General features: G+C 39.1%; 1 protein-coding gene across 1 annotated transcript in view; it reads right to left on the bottom strand.

The window, feature by feature from the left end:
* Positions 1 to 12,023: 12,023 nt before the first annotated feature.
* Positions 12,024 to 19,542, bottom strand: part of LOC117300293 (dynein heavy chain domain-containing protein 1-like) — a 58,008-nt gene continuing 50,489 nt past the window's right edge. Inside the window, exons 40-47 of the mRNA XM_033784028.1 lie at positions 19,307 to 19,524; positions 18,013 to 18,205; positions 17,449 to 17,585; positions 16,745 to 16,842; positions 15,999 to 16,191; positions 14,793 to 14,995; positions 13,706 to 14,246; positions 12,024 to 13,228 (exon numbers count right to left, since the gene is read on the bottom strand). Coding sequence (XP_033639919.1) covers positions 12,866 to 13,228; positions 13,706 to 14,246; positions 14,793 to 14,995; positions 15,999 to 16,191; positions 16,745 to 16,842; positions 17,449 to 17,585; positions 18,013 to 18,205; positions 19,307 to 19,524 — 1,946 coding nt within the window. The 3' untranslated portion in view covers positions 12,024 to 12,865. The remainder of the gene's footprint in view (positions 13,229 to 13,705; positions 14,247 to 14,792; positions 14,996 to 15,998; positions 16,192 to 16,744; positions 16,843 to 17,448; positions 17,586 to 18,012; positions 18,206 to 19,306; positions 19,525 to 19,542) is intronic.

The raw sequence follows: 19,542 nt of genomic DNA, 5'->3' as shown, positions 1-19,542 counted from the left end.
CCATTAGGCCACTACTACTCTTACTTCATTTGCGTTCGAGTTTAATGTTATACCCTAGAATGAACAACTTTAAATCAAAACGTAGTAAAAGAACACACGGGAATCGAACCCCGTACGATTGGGTGTAGAGCCCGGAGCCCTTCCATTAGGCCACTACTACTCTTACTTCATTTGCGTTCGAGTTTAATGTTATACCCTAGAATGAACAACTTTAAATCAAAACGTAGTAAAAGAACACACGGGAATCGAACCCCGTACCATTGGGTATAGAGCCCGGAGCCCTTCCATTGGGCCACTACTCATCTTACTTCATTTGCGTTCGAGTTTAATGTTATACCTTAGAATGAACAACTTTAAATCAAAACGTATTATAGCTTATGCCTTCCACTCACAAATTATTTATTAAGTGTAAAGCAAGGATTTCCCTATGCCATAGGATACCGCGCAAACCAATGTTCTCAAGCATACTAAAAGAACACAGATCGGGAATCGAACCCCGTACCATTGGGTGTAGAGCCCGGAGCCCTTCCATTAGGCCACTACTACTCTTACTTCATTTGCGTTCGAGTTTAATGTTATACCCTAGAATGAACAATTTTTATTTTAAATCAAAACGTATTATAGCTTATGCCTTCCACTCACAAATTATTTATTAAGTGTAAAGCAAGGATTTCCCTATGCCATAGGGTACCGCGCTAACCAATGTTCTCAAGCATACTAAAAGAACACAGATCGGGAATCGAACTCCGTACCATTGGGTGTAGAGCCCGGAGCCCTTCCATTGGGCCACTACTACTCTTACTTCATTTGCGTTCGAGTTTAATGTTATACCCTAGAATGAACAATTTTAAATCAAAACGTATTATAGCTTATGCCTTCCACTCGCAAATTATTTATTAAGTGTAAAGCAAGGTTTTCTCTATGCCATAGGGTACCGCGCAAACCAATGTTCTCAAGCGTAGAAAAAGAACACAGATCGGGAATCGAACCCCGTACCATCGGGTGTAGAGCCCGGAACCCTTCCATTAGGCCACTACTATTCTAACTTCATTTGCGTTCGAGTTAAATGTTATACCCTAGAATGAACAATTTTAAATCAAAACGTATTATAGCTTATGCCTTCCACTCGCAAATTATTTATTAAGTGTAAAGCAAGGATTTCCCTATGCCATAGGGTACCGCGCTAACCAATGTTCTCAAGCATACTAAAAGAACACAGATCGGGAATCGAACTCCGTACCATTGGGTGTAGAGCCCGGAGCCCTTCCATTGGGCCACTACTACTCTTACTTCATTTGCGTTCGAGTTTAATGTTATACCCTAGAATGAACAATTTTAAATCAAAACGTATTATAGCTTATGCCTTCCACTCGCAAATTATTTATTAAGTGTAAAGCAAGGTTTTCTCTATGCCATAGGGTACCGCGCAAACCAATGTTCTCAAGCGTAGAAAAAGAACACAGATCGGGAATCGAACCCCGTACCATCGGGTGTAGAGCCCGGAGCCCTTCCATTAGGCCACTACTATTCTTACTTCATTTGCGTTCGAGTTAAATGTTATACCCTAGAATGAACAATTTTAAATCAAAACGTATTATAGCTTATGCCTTCCACTCGCAAATTATTTATTAAGTGTAAAGCAAGGATTTCCCTATGCCATAGGGTACCGCGCTAACCAATGTTCTCAAGCATACTAAAAGAACACAGATCGGGAATCGAACTCCGTACCATTGGGTGTAGAGCCCGGAGCCCTTCCATTGGGCCACTACTACTCTTACTTCATTTGCGTTCGAGTTTAATGTTATACCCTAGAATGAACAATTTTAAATCAAAACGTATTATAGCTTATGCCTTCCACTCGCAAATTATTTAATAAGTGTAAAGCAAGGTTTTCTCTATGCCATAGGGTACCGCGCAAACCAATGTTCTCAAGCGTAGAAAAAGAACACAGATCGGGAATCGAACCCCGTACCATCGGGTGTAGAGCCCGGAGCCCTTCCATTAGGCCACTACTATTCTTACTTCATTTGCGTTCGAGTTAAATGTTATACCCTAGAATGAACAATTTTAAATCAAAACGTATTATAGCTTATGCCTTCCACTCGCAAATTATTTATTAAGTGTAAAGCAAGGTTTTCTCTATGCCATAGGGTACCGCGCAAACCAATGTTCTCAAGCGTAGAAAAAGAACACAGATCGGGAATCGAACCCCGTACCATCGGGTGTAGAGCCCGGAGCCCTTCCATTAGGCCACTACTATTCTTACTTCATTTGCGTTCGAGTTAAATGTTATACCCTAGAATGAACAATTTTAAATCAAAACGTATTATAGCTTATGCCTTCCACTCGCAAATTATTTATTAAGTGTAAAGCAAGGATTTCCCTATGCCATAGGGTACCGCGCAAACCAATGTTCTCAAGCGTAGAAAAAGAACACAGACCGGGGTTCGAACCCTGTACCATTGGGTGTAGAGCCCGGAGCCCTTCCATTGGGCCACTACTACTCTTACTTCATTTGCGTTCGAGTTTAATTTTATACCCTAGAGTGAACAACTTTCTATCAAAACATATTGTAACTTATGCCTTCCACTCGCATTCATTATTGATTAGGGGTTGAGCAAGGATTTCCCTATGCCGTAGGGTACCGCGTAAACCAATGTTCTTCAACGCAGAAAAAGAACACACACCGGGGTTCGAACCCAGCACCTTTGGCTTCAGAGTCCAGAGCCCTACCACTGTGCCACTGTCCTTCTTTATAACAAAAGGTTCGAGTTTAAAGATAAACCTTAGAATGAATTCAACTTTAAATCAAAACGTAATAGCGGGTGCCTTCCACTCGCATGTTATTTATTAGGTATAAAGCAAGGATTTCCCTATGCCATAGGGTTCCGCTTAAACCAATGTTCTTACGCGTAGAAAAAGACACACGCCGTGGCTCGAACTCAGTACCTTTGCGCTCAGAATCCGGAGCTCTACCACTGGGCCACCGCTCTTCTTATGAACAATGGGTTCGAGTTTAATTATAAACCTTAGAGTGGACAACTTTAAATCAAAACGTATATAGCGAGTGCCTTCAACTCGCGTGTTTTACAAGGATTTCCCGATGCCATAGTACCCCAGGTAATGTAAAGATTGGGACTGGGTACAACAGAGTTGATGCATGCACAAATTCGACGGTGTTTGAGATAAATAAAATGCACGGGACTAAAACGGGTCTATCTAACTGAGAAAATATCAGCGATTGAAAAAGTCTCTAGAAGCCGGGCAAATCGGGCGAATGGGGGGGGGGGGGCATATTCAAACAGGGGGCGTAACAATGTGACCAACAAAACCATTTATTATTATATGTAATAAATATTTGATAGTCTAAGGAAATTGAACTCTAAATAAGACACGGGACGGAGTATTCTTTATGTTTTAATTCAATATTTGTTTAATGTTTGAGTTTCTACATTTCACATTATGACTGCTCTTTAAATCAATATAAAAATAATTCAGACAATAATTGACATACACATTCAAATTTATTTTAAGCAGCAATTTTTTATTTATTTTTATTTATTTAAATAATTAAAATCATTAAACTTAAAATTTAAACGTCAAGTGTTTGTGCATCGTAAAAGAATTTTGTTTTTCTCCAAAGGCGATCAGAGAATACTGACCGAAACGTCAATTGAAACCAACGGTTATTTTCAGAACCACCCCAGAGATGATAGTCATTGCATGGTGTTACCGCAAATCTGTCCATATCGTATTTCCACCATGCAAAGTTTTAAATCCATGGTACAACATCAAAGCATTGCCATAGATAGGCTGTACAATTGTATGCAGTGAATAATTAGATTGGAACAATTTTACGACCTCACCACCAATTTCTGGCCGTTTTGTTTTAATCTCCGAATAATCAACGGGAAAACAGCAACCTACAGGCCTACTAATTATAACAGAGAATTATATTGAGCAATAACACACCATACCCATACCAGCTAACGTAGTGTAGACCTATAGCTAATAGAAACAAACAAATCACAAACATTGCTTTTACCATGGGTTTGAACGACTTTATATTGAATCAGAATAAACGAGTACACATTAGTCTTGCCTGAACAGTTCCCTGAAGATTAAAACTACATCAAAAAGGCTCTAAATATCGTCCACGGAGACAGCCAGAGTCAACTGCATGGTTGGAGATCATTTTGAATACATGTGTACGCGGTAAATTACTGGGTACGAAGCATGGGTTATAAGACCAAATATAGGGTACCCGACTATTCGTGTTCTTGTCGCAATGTCGCTTACTTGTTGATATAGCAGTGCCTCCAAAAAGAGAGGTTAAAATGAATATTTGAGATCCATCCTATTGTTCCAGCAACCTGTAACTTGGAGACTGTCTTTTACACATGACGAACTTCCTTTGGTTAAATTTTGAGGCAATTCGGAGAGAAAATTTGTCCGAGGCTGAAAAAACGTCAAGCTTACCCCCTTGTCGTTTTTTCAAAAATCGGCCGAAATTTGTGTCTTCCAAATCGCCTGAAATTTCATACCTAGATGTAATAGAGGGCGAGGAGCAGGAAAATCTTGGTTTTAGTCGTCTACGATGGCTACTTTTTGAGATAATGCCTCATTTTGGATAGTACGACGGTTTAAAATCCAGATTAAAATGAATATTTGAGACCCATCCTATTGTTCCAGCAACCTGTAACTTGGAGACTGTCTTTTACACATGACGAACTTCCTTTGGTTAAATTTTGAGGCAATTCGGAGAGAAAATTTTTCCGAGGCTGAAAAAACGTCAAGCTTACCCCCTTGTCGTTTTTTCAAAAATCGGCCGAAATTTGTGTCTTCCAAATCGCCTGAAATTTCATACCTAGGTGTAATAGAGGGCGAGGAGCAAGAAAATCTTGGTTTTAGTCGTCTACGATGGCTACTTTTTGAGATAATGCCTCATTTCGGATAGTACGACGGTTTAAAATCCAGATTAAAATGAATATTTGAGACCCATCCTATTGTTCCAGCAACCTGTAACTTGGAGACTGTCTTTTACACATGACGAACTTCCTTTGGTTAAATTTTGAGGCAATTCGGAGAGAAAATTTTTCCGAGGCTGAAAAAACGTCAAGCTTACCCCCTTGTCGTTTTTTCAAAAATCGGCCGAAATTTGTGTCTTCCAAATCGCCCGAAATTTCATACCTAGGTGTAATAGAGGGCGAGGAGCAGGAAAATCTTGGTTTTAGTCGTCTACGATGGCTACTTTTTGAGATAATGCCTCATTTCGGATAGTACGACGGTTTAAAATCCAGATTAAAATGAATATTTGAGACCCATCCTATTGTTCCAGCAACCTGTAACTTGGAGACTGTCTTTTACACATGACGAACTTCCTTTGGTTAAATTTTGAGGCAATTCGGAGAGAAAATTTTTCCGAGGCTGAAAAAACGTCAAGCTTACCCCCTTGTCGTTTTTTCAAAAATCGGCCGAAATTTGTGTCTTCCAAATCGCCTGAAATTTCATACCTAGGTGTAATAGAGGGCGAGGAGCAGGAAAATCTTGGTTTTAGTCGTCTACGATGGCTACTTTTTGAGATAATGCCTCATTTCGGATAGTACGACGGTTTAAAATCCAGATTAAAATGAATATTTGAGACCCATCCTATTGTTCCAGCAACCTGTAACTTGGAGACTGTCTTTTACACATGACGAACTTCCTTTGGTTAAATTTTGAGGCAATTCGGAGAGAAAATTTTTCCGAGGCTGAAAAAACGTCAAGCTTACCCCCTTGTCGTTTTTTCAAAAATCGGCCGAAATTTGTGTCTTCCAAATCGCCTGAAATTTCATACCTAGGTGTAATAGAGGGCGAGGAGCAGGAAAATCTTGGTTTTAGTCGTCTACGATGGCTACTTTTTGAGATAATGCCTCATTTCGGATAGTACGACGGTTTAAAATCCAGATTAAAATGAATATTTGAGACCCATCCTATTGTTCCAGCAACCTGTAACTTGGAGACTGTCTTTTACACATGACGAACTTCCTTTGGTTAAATTTTGAGGCAATTCGGAGAGAAAATTTTTCCGAGGCTGAAAAAACGTCAAGCTTACCCCCTTGTCGTTTTTTCAAAAATCGGCCGAAATTTGTGTCTTCCAAATCGCCTGAAATTTCATACCTAGATGTAATAGAGGGCGAGGAGCAGGAAAATCTTGGTTTTAGTCGTCTACGATGGCTACTTTTTGAGATAATGCCTCATTTCGGATAGTACGACGGTTTAAAATCCAGATTAAAATGAATATTTGAGACCCATCCTATTGTTCCAGCAACCTGTAACTTGGAGACTGTCTTTTACACATGACGAACTTCCTTTGGTTAAATTTTGAGGCAATTCGGAGAGAAAATTTTTCCGAGGCTGAAAAAACGTCAAGCTTACCCCCTTGTCGTTTTTTCAAAAATCGGCCGAAATTTGTGTCTTCCAAATCGCCTGAAATTTCATACCTAGATGTAATAGAGGGCGAGGAGCAGGAAAATCTTGGTTTTAGTCGTCTACGATGGCTACTTTTTGAGATAATGCCTCATTTCGGATAGTACGACGGTTTAAAATCCAGATTAAAATGAATATTTGAGACCCATCCTATTGTTCCAGCAACCTGTAACTTGGAGACTGTCTTTTACACATGACGAACTTCCTTTGGTTAAATTTTGAGGCAATTCGGAGAGAAAATTTTTCCGAGGCTGAAAAAACGTCAAGCTTACCCCCTTGTCGTTTTTTCAAAAATCGGCCGAAATTTGTGTCTTCCAAATCGCCTGAAATTTCATACCTAGATGTAATAGAGGGCGAGGAGCAGGAAAATCTTGGTTTTAGTCGTCTACGATGGCTACTTTTTGAGATAATGCCTCATTTCGGATAGTACGACGGTTTAAAATCCAGATTAAAATGAATATTTGAGACCCATCCTATTGTTCCAGCAACCTGTAACTTGGAGACTGTCTTTTACACATGACGAACTTCCTTTGGTTAAATTTTGAGGCAATTCGGAGAGAAAATTTTTCCGAGGCTGAAAAAACGTCAAGCTTACCCCCTTGTCGTTTTTTCAAAAATCGGCCGAAATTTGTGTCTTCCAAATCGTCTGAAATTTCATACCTAGATGTAATAGAGGGCGAGGAGCAGGAAAATCTTGGTTTTAGTCGTCTACGATGGCTACTTTTTGAGATAATGCCTCATTTCGGATAGTACGACGGTTTAAAATCAAGGTTAAAATGAATATTTGAGACCCATCCTATTGTTCCAGCAACCTGTAACTTGGAGACTGTCTTTTACACATGACGAACTTCCTTTGGTTAAATTTTGAGGCAATTCGGAGAGAAAATTTTTCCGAGGCTGAAAAAACGTCAAGCTTACCCCTTGTCGTTTTTTCAAAAATCGGCCGAAATTTGTGTCTTCCAAATCGCCTGAAATTTCATACCTAGGTGTAATAGAGGGCGAGGAGCAGGAAAATCTTGGTTTTAGTCGTCTACGATGGCTACTTTTTGAGATAATGCCTCATTTCGGATAGTACGACGGTTTAAAATCCAGATTAAAATGAATATTTGAGACCCATCCTATTGTTCCAGCAACCTGTAACTTGGAGACTGTCTTTTACACATGACGAACTTCCTTTGGTTAAATTTTGAGGCAATTCGGAGAGAAAATTTTTCCGAGGCTGAAAAAACGTCAAGCTTACCCCCTTGTCGTTTTTTCAAAAATCGGCCGAAATTTGTGTCTTCCAAATCGCCTGAAATTTCATACCTAGATGTAATAGAGGGCGAGGAGCAGGAAAATCTTGGTTTTAGTCGTCTACGATGGCTACTTTTTGAGATAATGCCTCATTTCGGATAGTACGACGGTTTAAAATCAAGGTTAAAATGAATATTTGAGACCCATCCTATTGTTCCAGCAACCTGTAACTTGGAGACTGTCTTTTACACATGACGAACTTCCTTTGGTTAAATTTTGAGGCAATTCGGAGAGAAAATTTTTCCGAGGCTGAAAAAACGTCAAGCTTACCACCCCCTTGTCGTTTTTTTCAAAAATCGGCCGAAATTTGTGTCTTCCAAATCGCCTGAAATTTCATACCTAGGTGTAATAGAGGGCGAGGAGCAGGAAAATCTTGGTTTTAGTCGTCTTCGATGGCTACTTTTTGAGATAATGCCTCATTTCGGATAGTACGACGGTTTAAAATCCAGATTAAAATGAATATTTGAGACCCATCCTATTGTTCCAGCAACCTATAACTTGGAGACTGTCTTTTACACATGACGAACTTCCTTTGGTTAAATTTTGAGGCAATTCGGAGAGAAAATTTTTCCGAGGCTGAAAAAACGTCAAGCTATACCCCTTGTAGTTTTTTCAAAAATCGGCCGAAATTTGTGTCTTCCAAATCGTCTGAAATTTCATACCTAGATGTAATAGAGGGCGAGGAGCAGGAAAATCTTGGTTTTAGTCGTCTACGATGGCTACTTTTTGAGATAATGCCTCATTTCGGATAGTACGACGGTTTAAAATCAAGGTTAAAATGAGTGTTTGAAACCCATCCTATTGTTCCAGCAACCTGTAACTTGGAGACTGTCTTTTACTCTACCACCTGGCCAAATAATCCAACCTAGTTTGGGTATGACCTACCCCAAATTCATTCCCGTGACAAGCAGTAAAATCAAGTCTATATAATGTACGGGTACAAGATTCGAACCGGGTGTATCAGCTCTCGGTAGAACACGCATTGGAACTATCCTGTGCACCTAGGTGCCTGTTGGTGTGTCTGGGGGGGGGGGGGGATTTTTATACTACTTATAATAATTCACTGCGTCCACTCAAGCAAAAAAGAAAAGAAACATACACCCAGTAGAGTTGAACCAGGGTCTCGTGGCTCCCAGTCCCATACGTAGTTAGTGTAGCTACGGCGCCACCTATCATGCTATGAGATTTAGTACAATTAATTAAATGAACCCAATTAACCACACCATTAAAGACGTAATTTTTGCTTTATTTATTTGACCTCGGAAGTTTTTTCTTCTGGACAATTATGTGTATGCAAATTATCTTTCTTTTTATAAACTGAAAAAAAAGACGTCCAGCTGCATTCTCATAAAAAATTTGCTTAAAATTGAAGAAAGGCAAGGGGTAAGTCCAGCATTTTCATCACTGAAATCATTTTAAAAAACGACTAAAATGCTTGACTTCTGATGATGAAAAATGTTTGTTCCTTAAATTTTACACTTGGGTCTTTTTTGATGAAAATGCTGGAATCACGACCTGTTTTGTTTTGTTTTTAATGTGATTTTGTTTAATTTCGGGCCCGAAATGGATAAAAATCCTGGACTTACTACCCCTTGTGATGTTTTCCAATATTGAGGGTGCACAGTTTTGAAGTTTGATTTTACGTTAAAGGCTTTGCACAACAATAATGAAAGAGAAAACACGAAACACAGATTCAACCTTATTCCATTGCAACTTAATTTCGTACAGTTGCTATTAAAACTACGAGGCATTTAAATAACTACACGCAATATTTTGCAAATATTGGATGCATTAATAATAATAATAATAATTGTATTGTATTGTATCAAATTGTGTTCCTTAAACGGAACAAACCTCATTCCCTACGGGAAGGGTTACAACAATAACAAAACTTAAACTTATTATACAACACAGAAGAAGAGCTCTCGAGAGGTCAGCAAGAACAAATTTTAAATTATGTTTGGGTTTCGAAACACAATTAATAATGGTTTTCTTTTGAGAACTCACAAGGAATTTTTTTTTCTTGTCAGATAAGATACTAAAACCTGTGTAACTTTGACCCATGGTATCATACAATATCTTTCCGAATACAGTAAACATTTGGCAAAACAAATGAAATGAATTTGGATTTCAACATCCTCCAAGCAGTGAATACATACGATCCTTAAATTCTACACCTGTATATCTCCCAACCTCAACTTGTAATTTATGTGCTTAGCACCTAAACCTTGCTAAGCAGTGACGATATTGAGGATTGTGTACAAATAACTTAGGTATGGCTATATGTCGACGTTCTTTTTAAACGTCCTATATGTATATATATTTGGTTTGCGGTAACACCATGTGTGTATCTACTGCCAGGTAGAGTTTGTTCTTAGAGAACTGTCTTGCTTTATTCTACTACCGCAGAGTAGATGTTCGGGTATTCGGGAGACTTCTAAGTTCTGAAAAGAACTGTCCTGCTTATTAACTATTACCTGGGCGGATGGTGAAGAAATAGGCTGGGACTACTACTTTAGCTTAGGCCTATTCGATCGTAATTAACTATACTACCGCGGAGTAAGTTCTTGGGTTGGTCTCAACGTTTCGACTAGCTTGCTCTAATCATTGTCAGGAGTCTGAACAAACTCTACCTGGCAAGTAGATACACACATGGTGTTACCGCAAACCAAATATACATGTACATTGATACCTCACCATGCAATGCCTCAAATCCTATGACCTTTATGTACTAAGTTTATTTCTTTTGGTAATCTCTAAAAGCAGTTGCAAATAAATACATAACATAATTCTTTGGGTACTTTTTGTAACACTAAACACAATGTTTACAGATTTGCATTAAACTTACACCGTTTGAAGATAATGATAGTAGAAAGCTTACCTTTAAAAGTTACTTGCTGAGGTTTGTGAGAAATGAGTAAAACAATGTCCTGAACAAACGTTTTTACATGCTAAAATAATTTTCGAAGAGTCAAAGATTATTTCCATGACATTGTTTTACTCATTTCTCAAAAAGTACAGCTTCACAGCAAGTCATGTTTTCAGGGAAGCTTTCTACCATCATTATCTTCAATTTGAGTAAGTTTAATGTAAATCTGTGGACATTGTGTTTTTTGTCCTACAAAAGTACCCAGACCCTTTAAATTCATCAACATAATAATAATACTTGGTTCTTATATAGCGCTTTGTATCACACCCTTAAGGGTCGAAACAAAGCGCTCAGTATTTTCCCTGCAAGGTATGTGGGGCCAGGTTTTTGAAGTATGGTATTGTTATCTTATAGCACCATGTAAATTGTTTTACAAGGTGCTGTGGTGCAATATGCTTCCGATTAAACCAGGAACACCGCGGCGTACCCCTACTCTTCTGATATACGCACTTAGTTCTTTACTGTGCATTACACAACACACAGGAGCACACTCCGGTTCGAGCATCGATTAGAGGATCAGCGCAGAAGATAAGTACACATGGCATAGTCTTTAATAGACATTCAAGTCTGTTTGTGAGAAAACAAAATCATCAAATGAATACTTTAGAAAATGACTGTTTCTTTTTGTCGAACCATGGAGGAAGAAAATGGTCGAACAAATGCTTTAAAGACCACTCTCGATCAGTAAACTCTTTTACCAGGTGCTCCAAATTATGCAAAAGCAATTTTATGAATCCCATACATATTACAGTAATGACCTAATAGTTCTCAGCAGATTACACAAGTTTTTTTGGGGGTGAAATATCATTGTTAGTAACAAAAACACATCTTGCAAAGTCCTTGAAAACTTAGACTGGTGACAATGAGCAGAGAGTGTGAGCAAATATTTCATATAAGAAAACAATGCCCTACAGCAATGTCTTGTTGGCTAGATGCCAAAATCTGGATTAAGGACGAGACTTCCAAAACTCCTGTTTTGTAGCAGAGGCTTAAAGACACTGGACACTATTGGTAACTGTCAAAGACCAGTCTTCTCAATGGGTGTATCTCAACATATGCATGAAATAACAAACTTGTGACAATTTGAGCTCAATTGGTCGTTGCGAGAGAACTATGAAAGTTGCGAGATAACTATGAAAGAAAAAAACACTCGTGTAACAGGAAGTTGTGTGCTTTCAGATGCTTGATTTCGAGACTTCAAAATCTAATTCCGAGGTCTTGAAATTCTTGGAAAAATTACTTCTTTCTCGAAAACAACGTCAATTCAGAGGGAGCCGTTTCTCACAATGTTAAGTTATACTATCAACCTCTCCCCATTACTCGTTACCAAGTAAGATTTTGTGCTAATAATTTTTTTGGAGTAATTACCAAGTGTCCACTGCCTTTCAAGAAACAAAAACAATGAATTTAGGAGTTTAGGTTTGAGAGTAAAGCAAACAATAAATCATCTGCACAGTGTCTTACCTTACTTCTTGAAATTTTTTGATAAAAAATTGTACATTTCAAATTGAATAATATATAAAGGTAACTGAAACATAAGCTTTTATGGCATAGAATTAGTGGATGAAATATTACTACATCAAAATGGACGGATTTTAAGCAATTAATTTTATCTTTATCACACGCAAAGTTATAACATGTCATTTATACAGATCGGTAAATATCTCAGCTAAAAAAGATCAATTATTAAATCACACAAAATGAAAAAAATATCAACCATTAACATCAACAAACCAATTCTCAATCATTTCACAAACTTCAATCTAACTCGATATTTTCAAACAAAACCATGACAAAAAGTGTTATAAAATCTTGTATTATTTACAAACCCTTGGAAATGTCACATTATACATAAAATATACATACATTTAAACGCTGGTGAATATATTAAACATGTAGAAAATGCACACCCAAATTTTTTTTCCCATGTTCTTTTTCTAAGAACTTCAAAGAGAACAAATTTGCAAATTTTCAATGAACCAAATCACTTCAAAGAAAATTGCAGTTTAGGCATAATATCGGTGGATGGAATACAAGTGCCCCAAAATGGACGGAAGTTTAAACAATTCATTTAATCTTATCAAAAGCAATGTTATAAAAGAAAATTCATTTATACAGAAATTCACTTCACAGGAAAGTCACTTTGGAATGTTATTGCAGAAAATATTTACAGTTTCATGGGGGTGTAACAAACACCCTCTTTTGAGCCCAGACACTGGACTCTAGCTTCGAAGGCAAATCTACAAAGGTCAATAGGTCACTACCTCTCAACGTCGTGACCTTTGACCCTTGCATATACATTGGACATCTATAACAACTCTGTGGTTTATCTTGACTGAGGATCGAGTCCACGACTGGTTTGAACCAGGTTAAGGGCAGAGGTGAAGGGTCATCGATGATCGTTTGGGAGGGGTCAGGTATATGAGGGAGGGATAGGAGCTGACGTGTAGGATCCCACGCTGCGTTATGAAGAAGGAGACCGTTGATGTAAACACCAATATCTGGGGGCGTTGTTGGTGGGCCTGGCAGATCCATAACCTATTACAAGTAAACAAAAAAATAATAATAAACAATAATAGTAAATAACAGGAGAAAACAGTAGTAACATTAGAAATACACAATAAAAGTAAACACAACCAAAACAGACATACATGTAAACAATATAAGTAAACAATAAAAGTACACAATAAAAGTATACAATAAAGGAAATCTAAAAAGTAAACATGAAAAGTAAACAATAAAGTTAACAATAGAAGAAAACAAAGAAAAGTACAAAAATGAAAGTCAACAACAAAAGAACATAATACAAGTACACAACAAAGTACACAATAAAAGTCAACAGTAAAAGACCACAATCAAAGTATCAAAATAATACTACACATTTTGCACAATTATGTGCAGAGTATCGTTCAGCATTAAGGCCTTCTTAAAATCAACCTAAATTAAAATGTTACAATTATTTTAAATATACATCTAAGGTAGCAAATTTTTTGAAAGGAGTAATTGCTAACTTACATGTGTCTCCATTTGTAGTCGATGTACTTCAACATATTCCTTCCGAGCATGCTCCTGTAACACACTCCTTAAAAACATCTTAGGATTTGAAAACACAGCTAGATCAAATCCAACGACACTGTCCCCCTCTCGGACGTATCTCTGTAACAAATCACCTCTTGCTTTTAATCTCTCGATCCACGACAACACCCCGGTGCATTCTGGGTGTCCAGAAGGCAACCATGACTGGGGTAAGATATCTTGACTAATAGCCAATAAGGCGTCTTCTATTAGAGGTGGTAGGGAGATGCTGCCTTGGGCCGACTGCAGGAGTAAGCCAACATCTGATTGGACGGATTGGATTGTCTGATTTAAAATGGATATCTCAGAGCTAAGGAATGTTTCTAAGTAGCTGAGGCTTTCGGATGAGGGTTGCTCAAAATGTTGGATGGCTTCAAGCCTGTGCTGGACAGAGTACAGAAGAGGGACCGTCCATTGCATCGGAGATACAACGTTTACTGTGTAGCCTTTCTCGAGCTTCTGAAGGGCAGTTGATAAATATCTGCAGAGAGTTTTGAAAAAAGGAGGTTAAAGAAAAATGAATACAGCAGGAATTGGAACAATGAATTGTAAAACCAAAAAGTAGGGAAGTCTGAGTAAAACATGACAGACATAAAACTTTGTAATAATGAAACAAAAGGTAAAGCAGTCCTGAAATTTCATCTTTGAGAGGGCAAGGCCATTTAAACAAAGCAGACATTATTGGTAATTACTCAAAATAGTTATTAGCATAATACCTGACTTGGTAATAAGTAATGGGGAGAGGTTGATATTCAAAAATATTGTGAGAAACAGCTCCCTCTGAAGTGAGGTAGTTTTCGATTAGCTTTTGCTGTGGTGCCCTGTGCAAAGTTCCAGTACCAAAAGAAATGTTCCTCATTACCTGAAGGAAAAGTTGCTGTGCCCTTTCATTAGCGAAGTTCAAAGCCTGATTCCGTATGCTCCGATTGTTGTTTCATGCTCCGATTGTTGTTTCATAGCCCCTCATCGAACCCCCACCCCAACCCTCCCCCCCCCCAAAAAAAAAATACCCAAAACTCAAACCAACCTTCCCTCTCTTGTCTCCATTAGTCTAGGGGTACCACTCATCAATCCCAGCTGGGTAGGTTGTACTTCATCTTTCATTGTATCAAACACACGTTGTAGTCTCCTAGTGTACCCGCTACTAACTCTACTGCGTCTCCCCTGGCTCTGACTAACTGGTTGTAGAGAGGCTAGCAGCGAAGACACACCCATGGAGGAGGGCATTTGCTACATGACAAAAAAATTATTCTGTTAGAATTGTAGTTAAAACGATTTCATGGGACTGTTAAACAAAGTAAGAGACACTGGGTAAAACAACTTCCATGCATGAATAACGCCCCTGTGGGCTTGACTTCAGCCCTTTTCACATTGTATTACAAATTCCCGTGGAATACAGCCGTGTGGAGGCCCAGTGCCTTTTTTTACTCCAATTTCCCCAGCGCACTTTTACACTGTGTCCCTATTTCACGAAGCTCCGGTTGCACGCTTGAAGAATACCCCATAATTATAATAATAAGGGCGTCCCAAAGCGCTTCACATTATTACCCCTGGTCACTGGGCCTTAAATCACTCCTTAAACCATCTCAGCTCCCTGGTGGGGAGTATGCAACCTGTGCAACATTAATAAGCACTACCCGGCTAGATCAATCCCAAGAACCATCTCTGCCCTCACAGGTACCTACATGCTTTGACTGCATACCTCTACTCCAGAGCAGGGGTGGCTATTCCATGGGGTAAGTACATTTGCCGAGGCAGGCAGAGGCCAGACTTGGGGTAAAGCGATCATAGCATGAATTGGCTGGCCGTTATTCCCTGGTGGCAACCGCAGGAAATTGTATTTTTTTACTGCTCTTTTCACGCTCGAAGGGCATCTCAAAGCGGTTCCAACAATATTACCTCTGGTCACTGGGCCATTTAATTCATTCCTAAACATCTCAGCTCCCTGGGGAGAATACAGCCTGTGCAACAAATGCGCTACTCAGTTAATTCAATCACAAGAACCATCTCTGCCCTCACAGGTACCCATTTACCCCTGGGCGGAGAGAAGCAATTATAGTTAAGTGTCTTGCTCAGGGACACAAGTCTTATGACCGGGATTCGAACCCACAAACTGCTGAACAGAAACACAAGAGCTTGAGTTTGGTGCTATTATCCACTCGGCCATGACACCCCACGCTTAACAAAAGGGCTTTACAATTAAAAATTACTAAATCTAGATCAAGGTTTATACCTGAACATCTTGCCAGTTGACGATTAGACTATCGACGATTGCTTGGACGACCTCTAGATCCTCCATGTCCAAAACACATCCTCCATATACCACACTACCTAAGACGTCTTGAAGATTATTCAAACCACTGTAGATATCTAGAGGTTGAAGCGCCCTCAACATGTCTAAAGATGTGATCAGCTCGTTGTGTGACCTAAACAGAAATGGAAGACACAATAGGGTTACTTATGTAAAGCTGATTTGAACATTACAATTTATCACACATGCGCGACTGGAATACGGAAAAAAATATAGCCCTTCGGCGAGTTGGATATGGGACGCAGATGTGTTTTAACGAATTTATCTTCCAGTCTCACGTGCAACGCGCAAAGTTTAAGATTTCAGAACGTTATTTCGCGACGAACAGCTTGCACGCGCAAAATTTAGAATGCGATTTTTGCACTGACCATATGCGGACCGTGACGCATTGACACTCACAATACGCAGTGCAATAAAAACAAAACTGGGAGTAGGTTATAGGTTTTTATACCACCCTCCAGTGAGAGCTTCTAATTGGTGGATTAGCAACTACTCGAACCCACACTCGGTGCTTTTTTCCCCCTCAGCCATGACATAAAGTTGATGCTTTATAGAAGAAGGTGGTTACTGGTCAAAAGTATGTGTGATGTTTGCTGTTAGTGGCTGGTTCTCTGCTTACAAATGTGATGTTTGTTTGTTGTTTTTTATGAGGTTAACTATTTACTTACCAAAAATAATTTTGACTGAATCCAATACGTGTGAATCTTCGTCTCTGAGACAACACGGTGTGTAGCAACGAGATGCAGAACACCATCTCATTGGTCATCTATCAACCAATCAGAATCAACAACAAAAATAAATCATAATTTATTAAGAATGACATACCGAATACAAAATACATCAAGGTTGATTTGAATCAACAAGTAAAAGAGAAAATTCAATCACATAGATTTCAAAAGGATTTTTTTTAAAGAGAAGTAAATTATAGGACTTGAGGCATTGCATGGTGAGGTATCAATGTATATTTGGTATTTACTTGCCAGGTAGAGTTTGTTCTTAGAGAACTGTCTTGGGTTATTCTACTGCCGCGGAGTAGATAATCGGGGGTTCGGGAGACTTCTCAGTTCTGAAAAGAACTGTCCTGCTTTTAACTATTACCAGGGCGGATGGTTAATTTCTTTACTTCATTGGATAAATAGATTTAATAGATTAACTAAAAAGTTACGAGAACTCTATTTAGCCTTCGAGAAAAACTTTGCTAAGGTTGAAAACGTCAGGCCAAAGACTTTTTTTTTTCTCCCTTTATACCATAGGTCCTTTTTTTTGTTGATAAGCAGTTTGCAACAACTAATTATATTTTCTCAGAACTCCAATATAGGAAGAGTTATCAAGGAAAGTATTCAGTAAACTTTTACGAGTCTGTTGAGCATACCTTTGCAGTTGCAGATGAGACAAGATGCTTGCTTGACTCCATGGCTTTCATTCCATCATTGAAGGAATGGCGGAGGGACTCTTTGAAGTTTACTGTTGCTTCGCAAGATACCTTGATGCCATATTGTAAAAGTAAACCTAGATACACCAAAACATTACAAGATTAGTCTATATGGGATTTGAGGAATTGCATGGTTAGGTATTAAAAAGAGAACAGAAGAGTAGTGACTTGTTCGTAAACTGCCGTTTAAAACTGGCACGGTCGTGGCCGTGCGATAAAGGCCTGAGCCGAAGGAAACAATTCTTTTATTCAATAGATGTTAAGTTTGCATCGGGATAAAGAACATTACTTTTCTTTTTACCCCTATACACCGATGTGTGTTTTTACTGTAGACTCAGTACTTGTCCTGAGTCCTGTCCAAAAACCACAGGACTATTACTCAGGTGGGATTCGAACCCACAACCTTTGCAACTCTATAGAGCAGTGTCTTACCAACTAGACCACCGAGATTGCCCGGTAGATAGTGTTTTGTACCTCTATTGTTTTGGAGAAGCTTAAACTGACCTGGTATTCTGTTTGGACTGTCCGCCCTCGTGATTAGGAACAGCCTGAAGTCTTCATGTATTTCACCCACTGGATTGGGAACAGCCTGAGATTCACTTTCTTCTCTGGATGATTGCCTGCTGGTCTTACTAGACAGTTTGGTCTGGGGTCTTGACTCCGAAGGCCTTATCTGCTTATTAGCCAAAACCATTTTCTGTAAAAAAAAAGTGAAGTGAGAAAATTAGAGCTTTGACAAATGTTTATTATCTTCAATTTTGTTTTAGTGTAAGTTTGCTCCAAACACAGCTTAAAGCCATTCTTGGCGGGCTACAAGGAGAGAAATTCTTACATGTTAAAATAACTCAGGGGAGCTGACGGTAAGAGTTGATATTCCTCTTAAAACAGTCTAGATTGTAGGATGGAGGGAAACATGCACCAGGCAAGAAGTTCTAAAGAGATGCAGTATAGACCAATCCGACAAAACAAAATTGGTAGCGCCCTCTATTGAAAAAATTAACAACTGCGGTGTATTTTTGTGCAAAATCAAGGCATTGAAGACACCGCAGCAAATGGCGCGCGCATTCAACACTTGCGCACCCGGTGCACGCCCGGATTGGTGTATAATAATAATGGAATAAAGCTGTTGGAATGGCTCTTTGTTCCAGCAAAGCAAGAGTGTATGGGTGAAAACAAGAGAGCCTAGTTTCACGCTCAACCAGAAATGAAGTTTACAGCAAGATCAAAATAAGTTATTTCCTTTCTTGATGCAAATGAAGAAGTGAAATGAGTCGCGGTGTCGTGGCTGAGCGGATAAGAGCATCAGACTCAAGTTCTGGTGGTTAAGTCATCGGGAGGTGTATTCGAATCCCGGTCGTGACACTTGTGTCCTTGAGCAAGACACTTAACCATAAGCTTCTCTCCATCCAGGGGTAAATGGGTACCTGCGAGGGCAGAGATTGTGTGAATGATTAGATTGGAGCGCAGTAACTCGCAGCATCGGCTGTATACTCCCCAGGAACTGAGATGGTTTTTAAGGAATGAAATAATATGGCCCAGTGACCAACCGTCGATTTCACCAAACTCTTCCTAACTTAGGATTAATCTTAGGACTTAGGACGGGTTCAGTTCCGTATCCAAATACGTAGGACGCATTGAACTCATCCTAAGTTAGGACGGGTTACTCGTCCTAACTCGAGATAGGATTGATGCGAGCATTTCGTGAAATCGGCAAAAGGGGTAATAATGTCAGAAGCACTTTGATACCCCCTTCAGGCTATGATAAAGCACAATATAAAAATATATTATTGTTAAATACCTGGATAAACTGTAGCATATCTTTTGCCTTAAGATCCTCCAGTAGATGTACATTATCAATGATAAGCCAGTGGCCATTCCTTGAGCATTCTTCCATAGCATGTAGTACCCTAGCTAGCTGATCATCCGTCCCCATCGATACGATGTGGAGGGACGCTTCTTTACCTTGATGCTGGAGGTATTGGGTCACAATGGTTGTTGGATGCTGGAAGGCATGACCTAGACGGGGTGAAAGAT

The sequence above is a fragment of the Asterias rubens genome, chromosome 15, assembly GCF_902459465.1.
Source record: "Asterias rubens chromosome 15, eAstRub1.3, whole genome shotgun sequence".
Taxonomy (NCBI): Eukaryota; Metazoa; Echinodermata; class Asteroidea; order Forcipulatida; family Asteriidae; genus Asterias; species Asterias rubens.
This window is presented reverse-complemented; position numbering and strand designations above follow the sequence as displayed.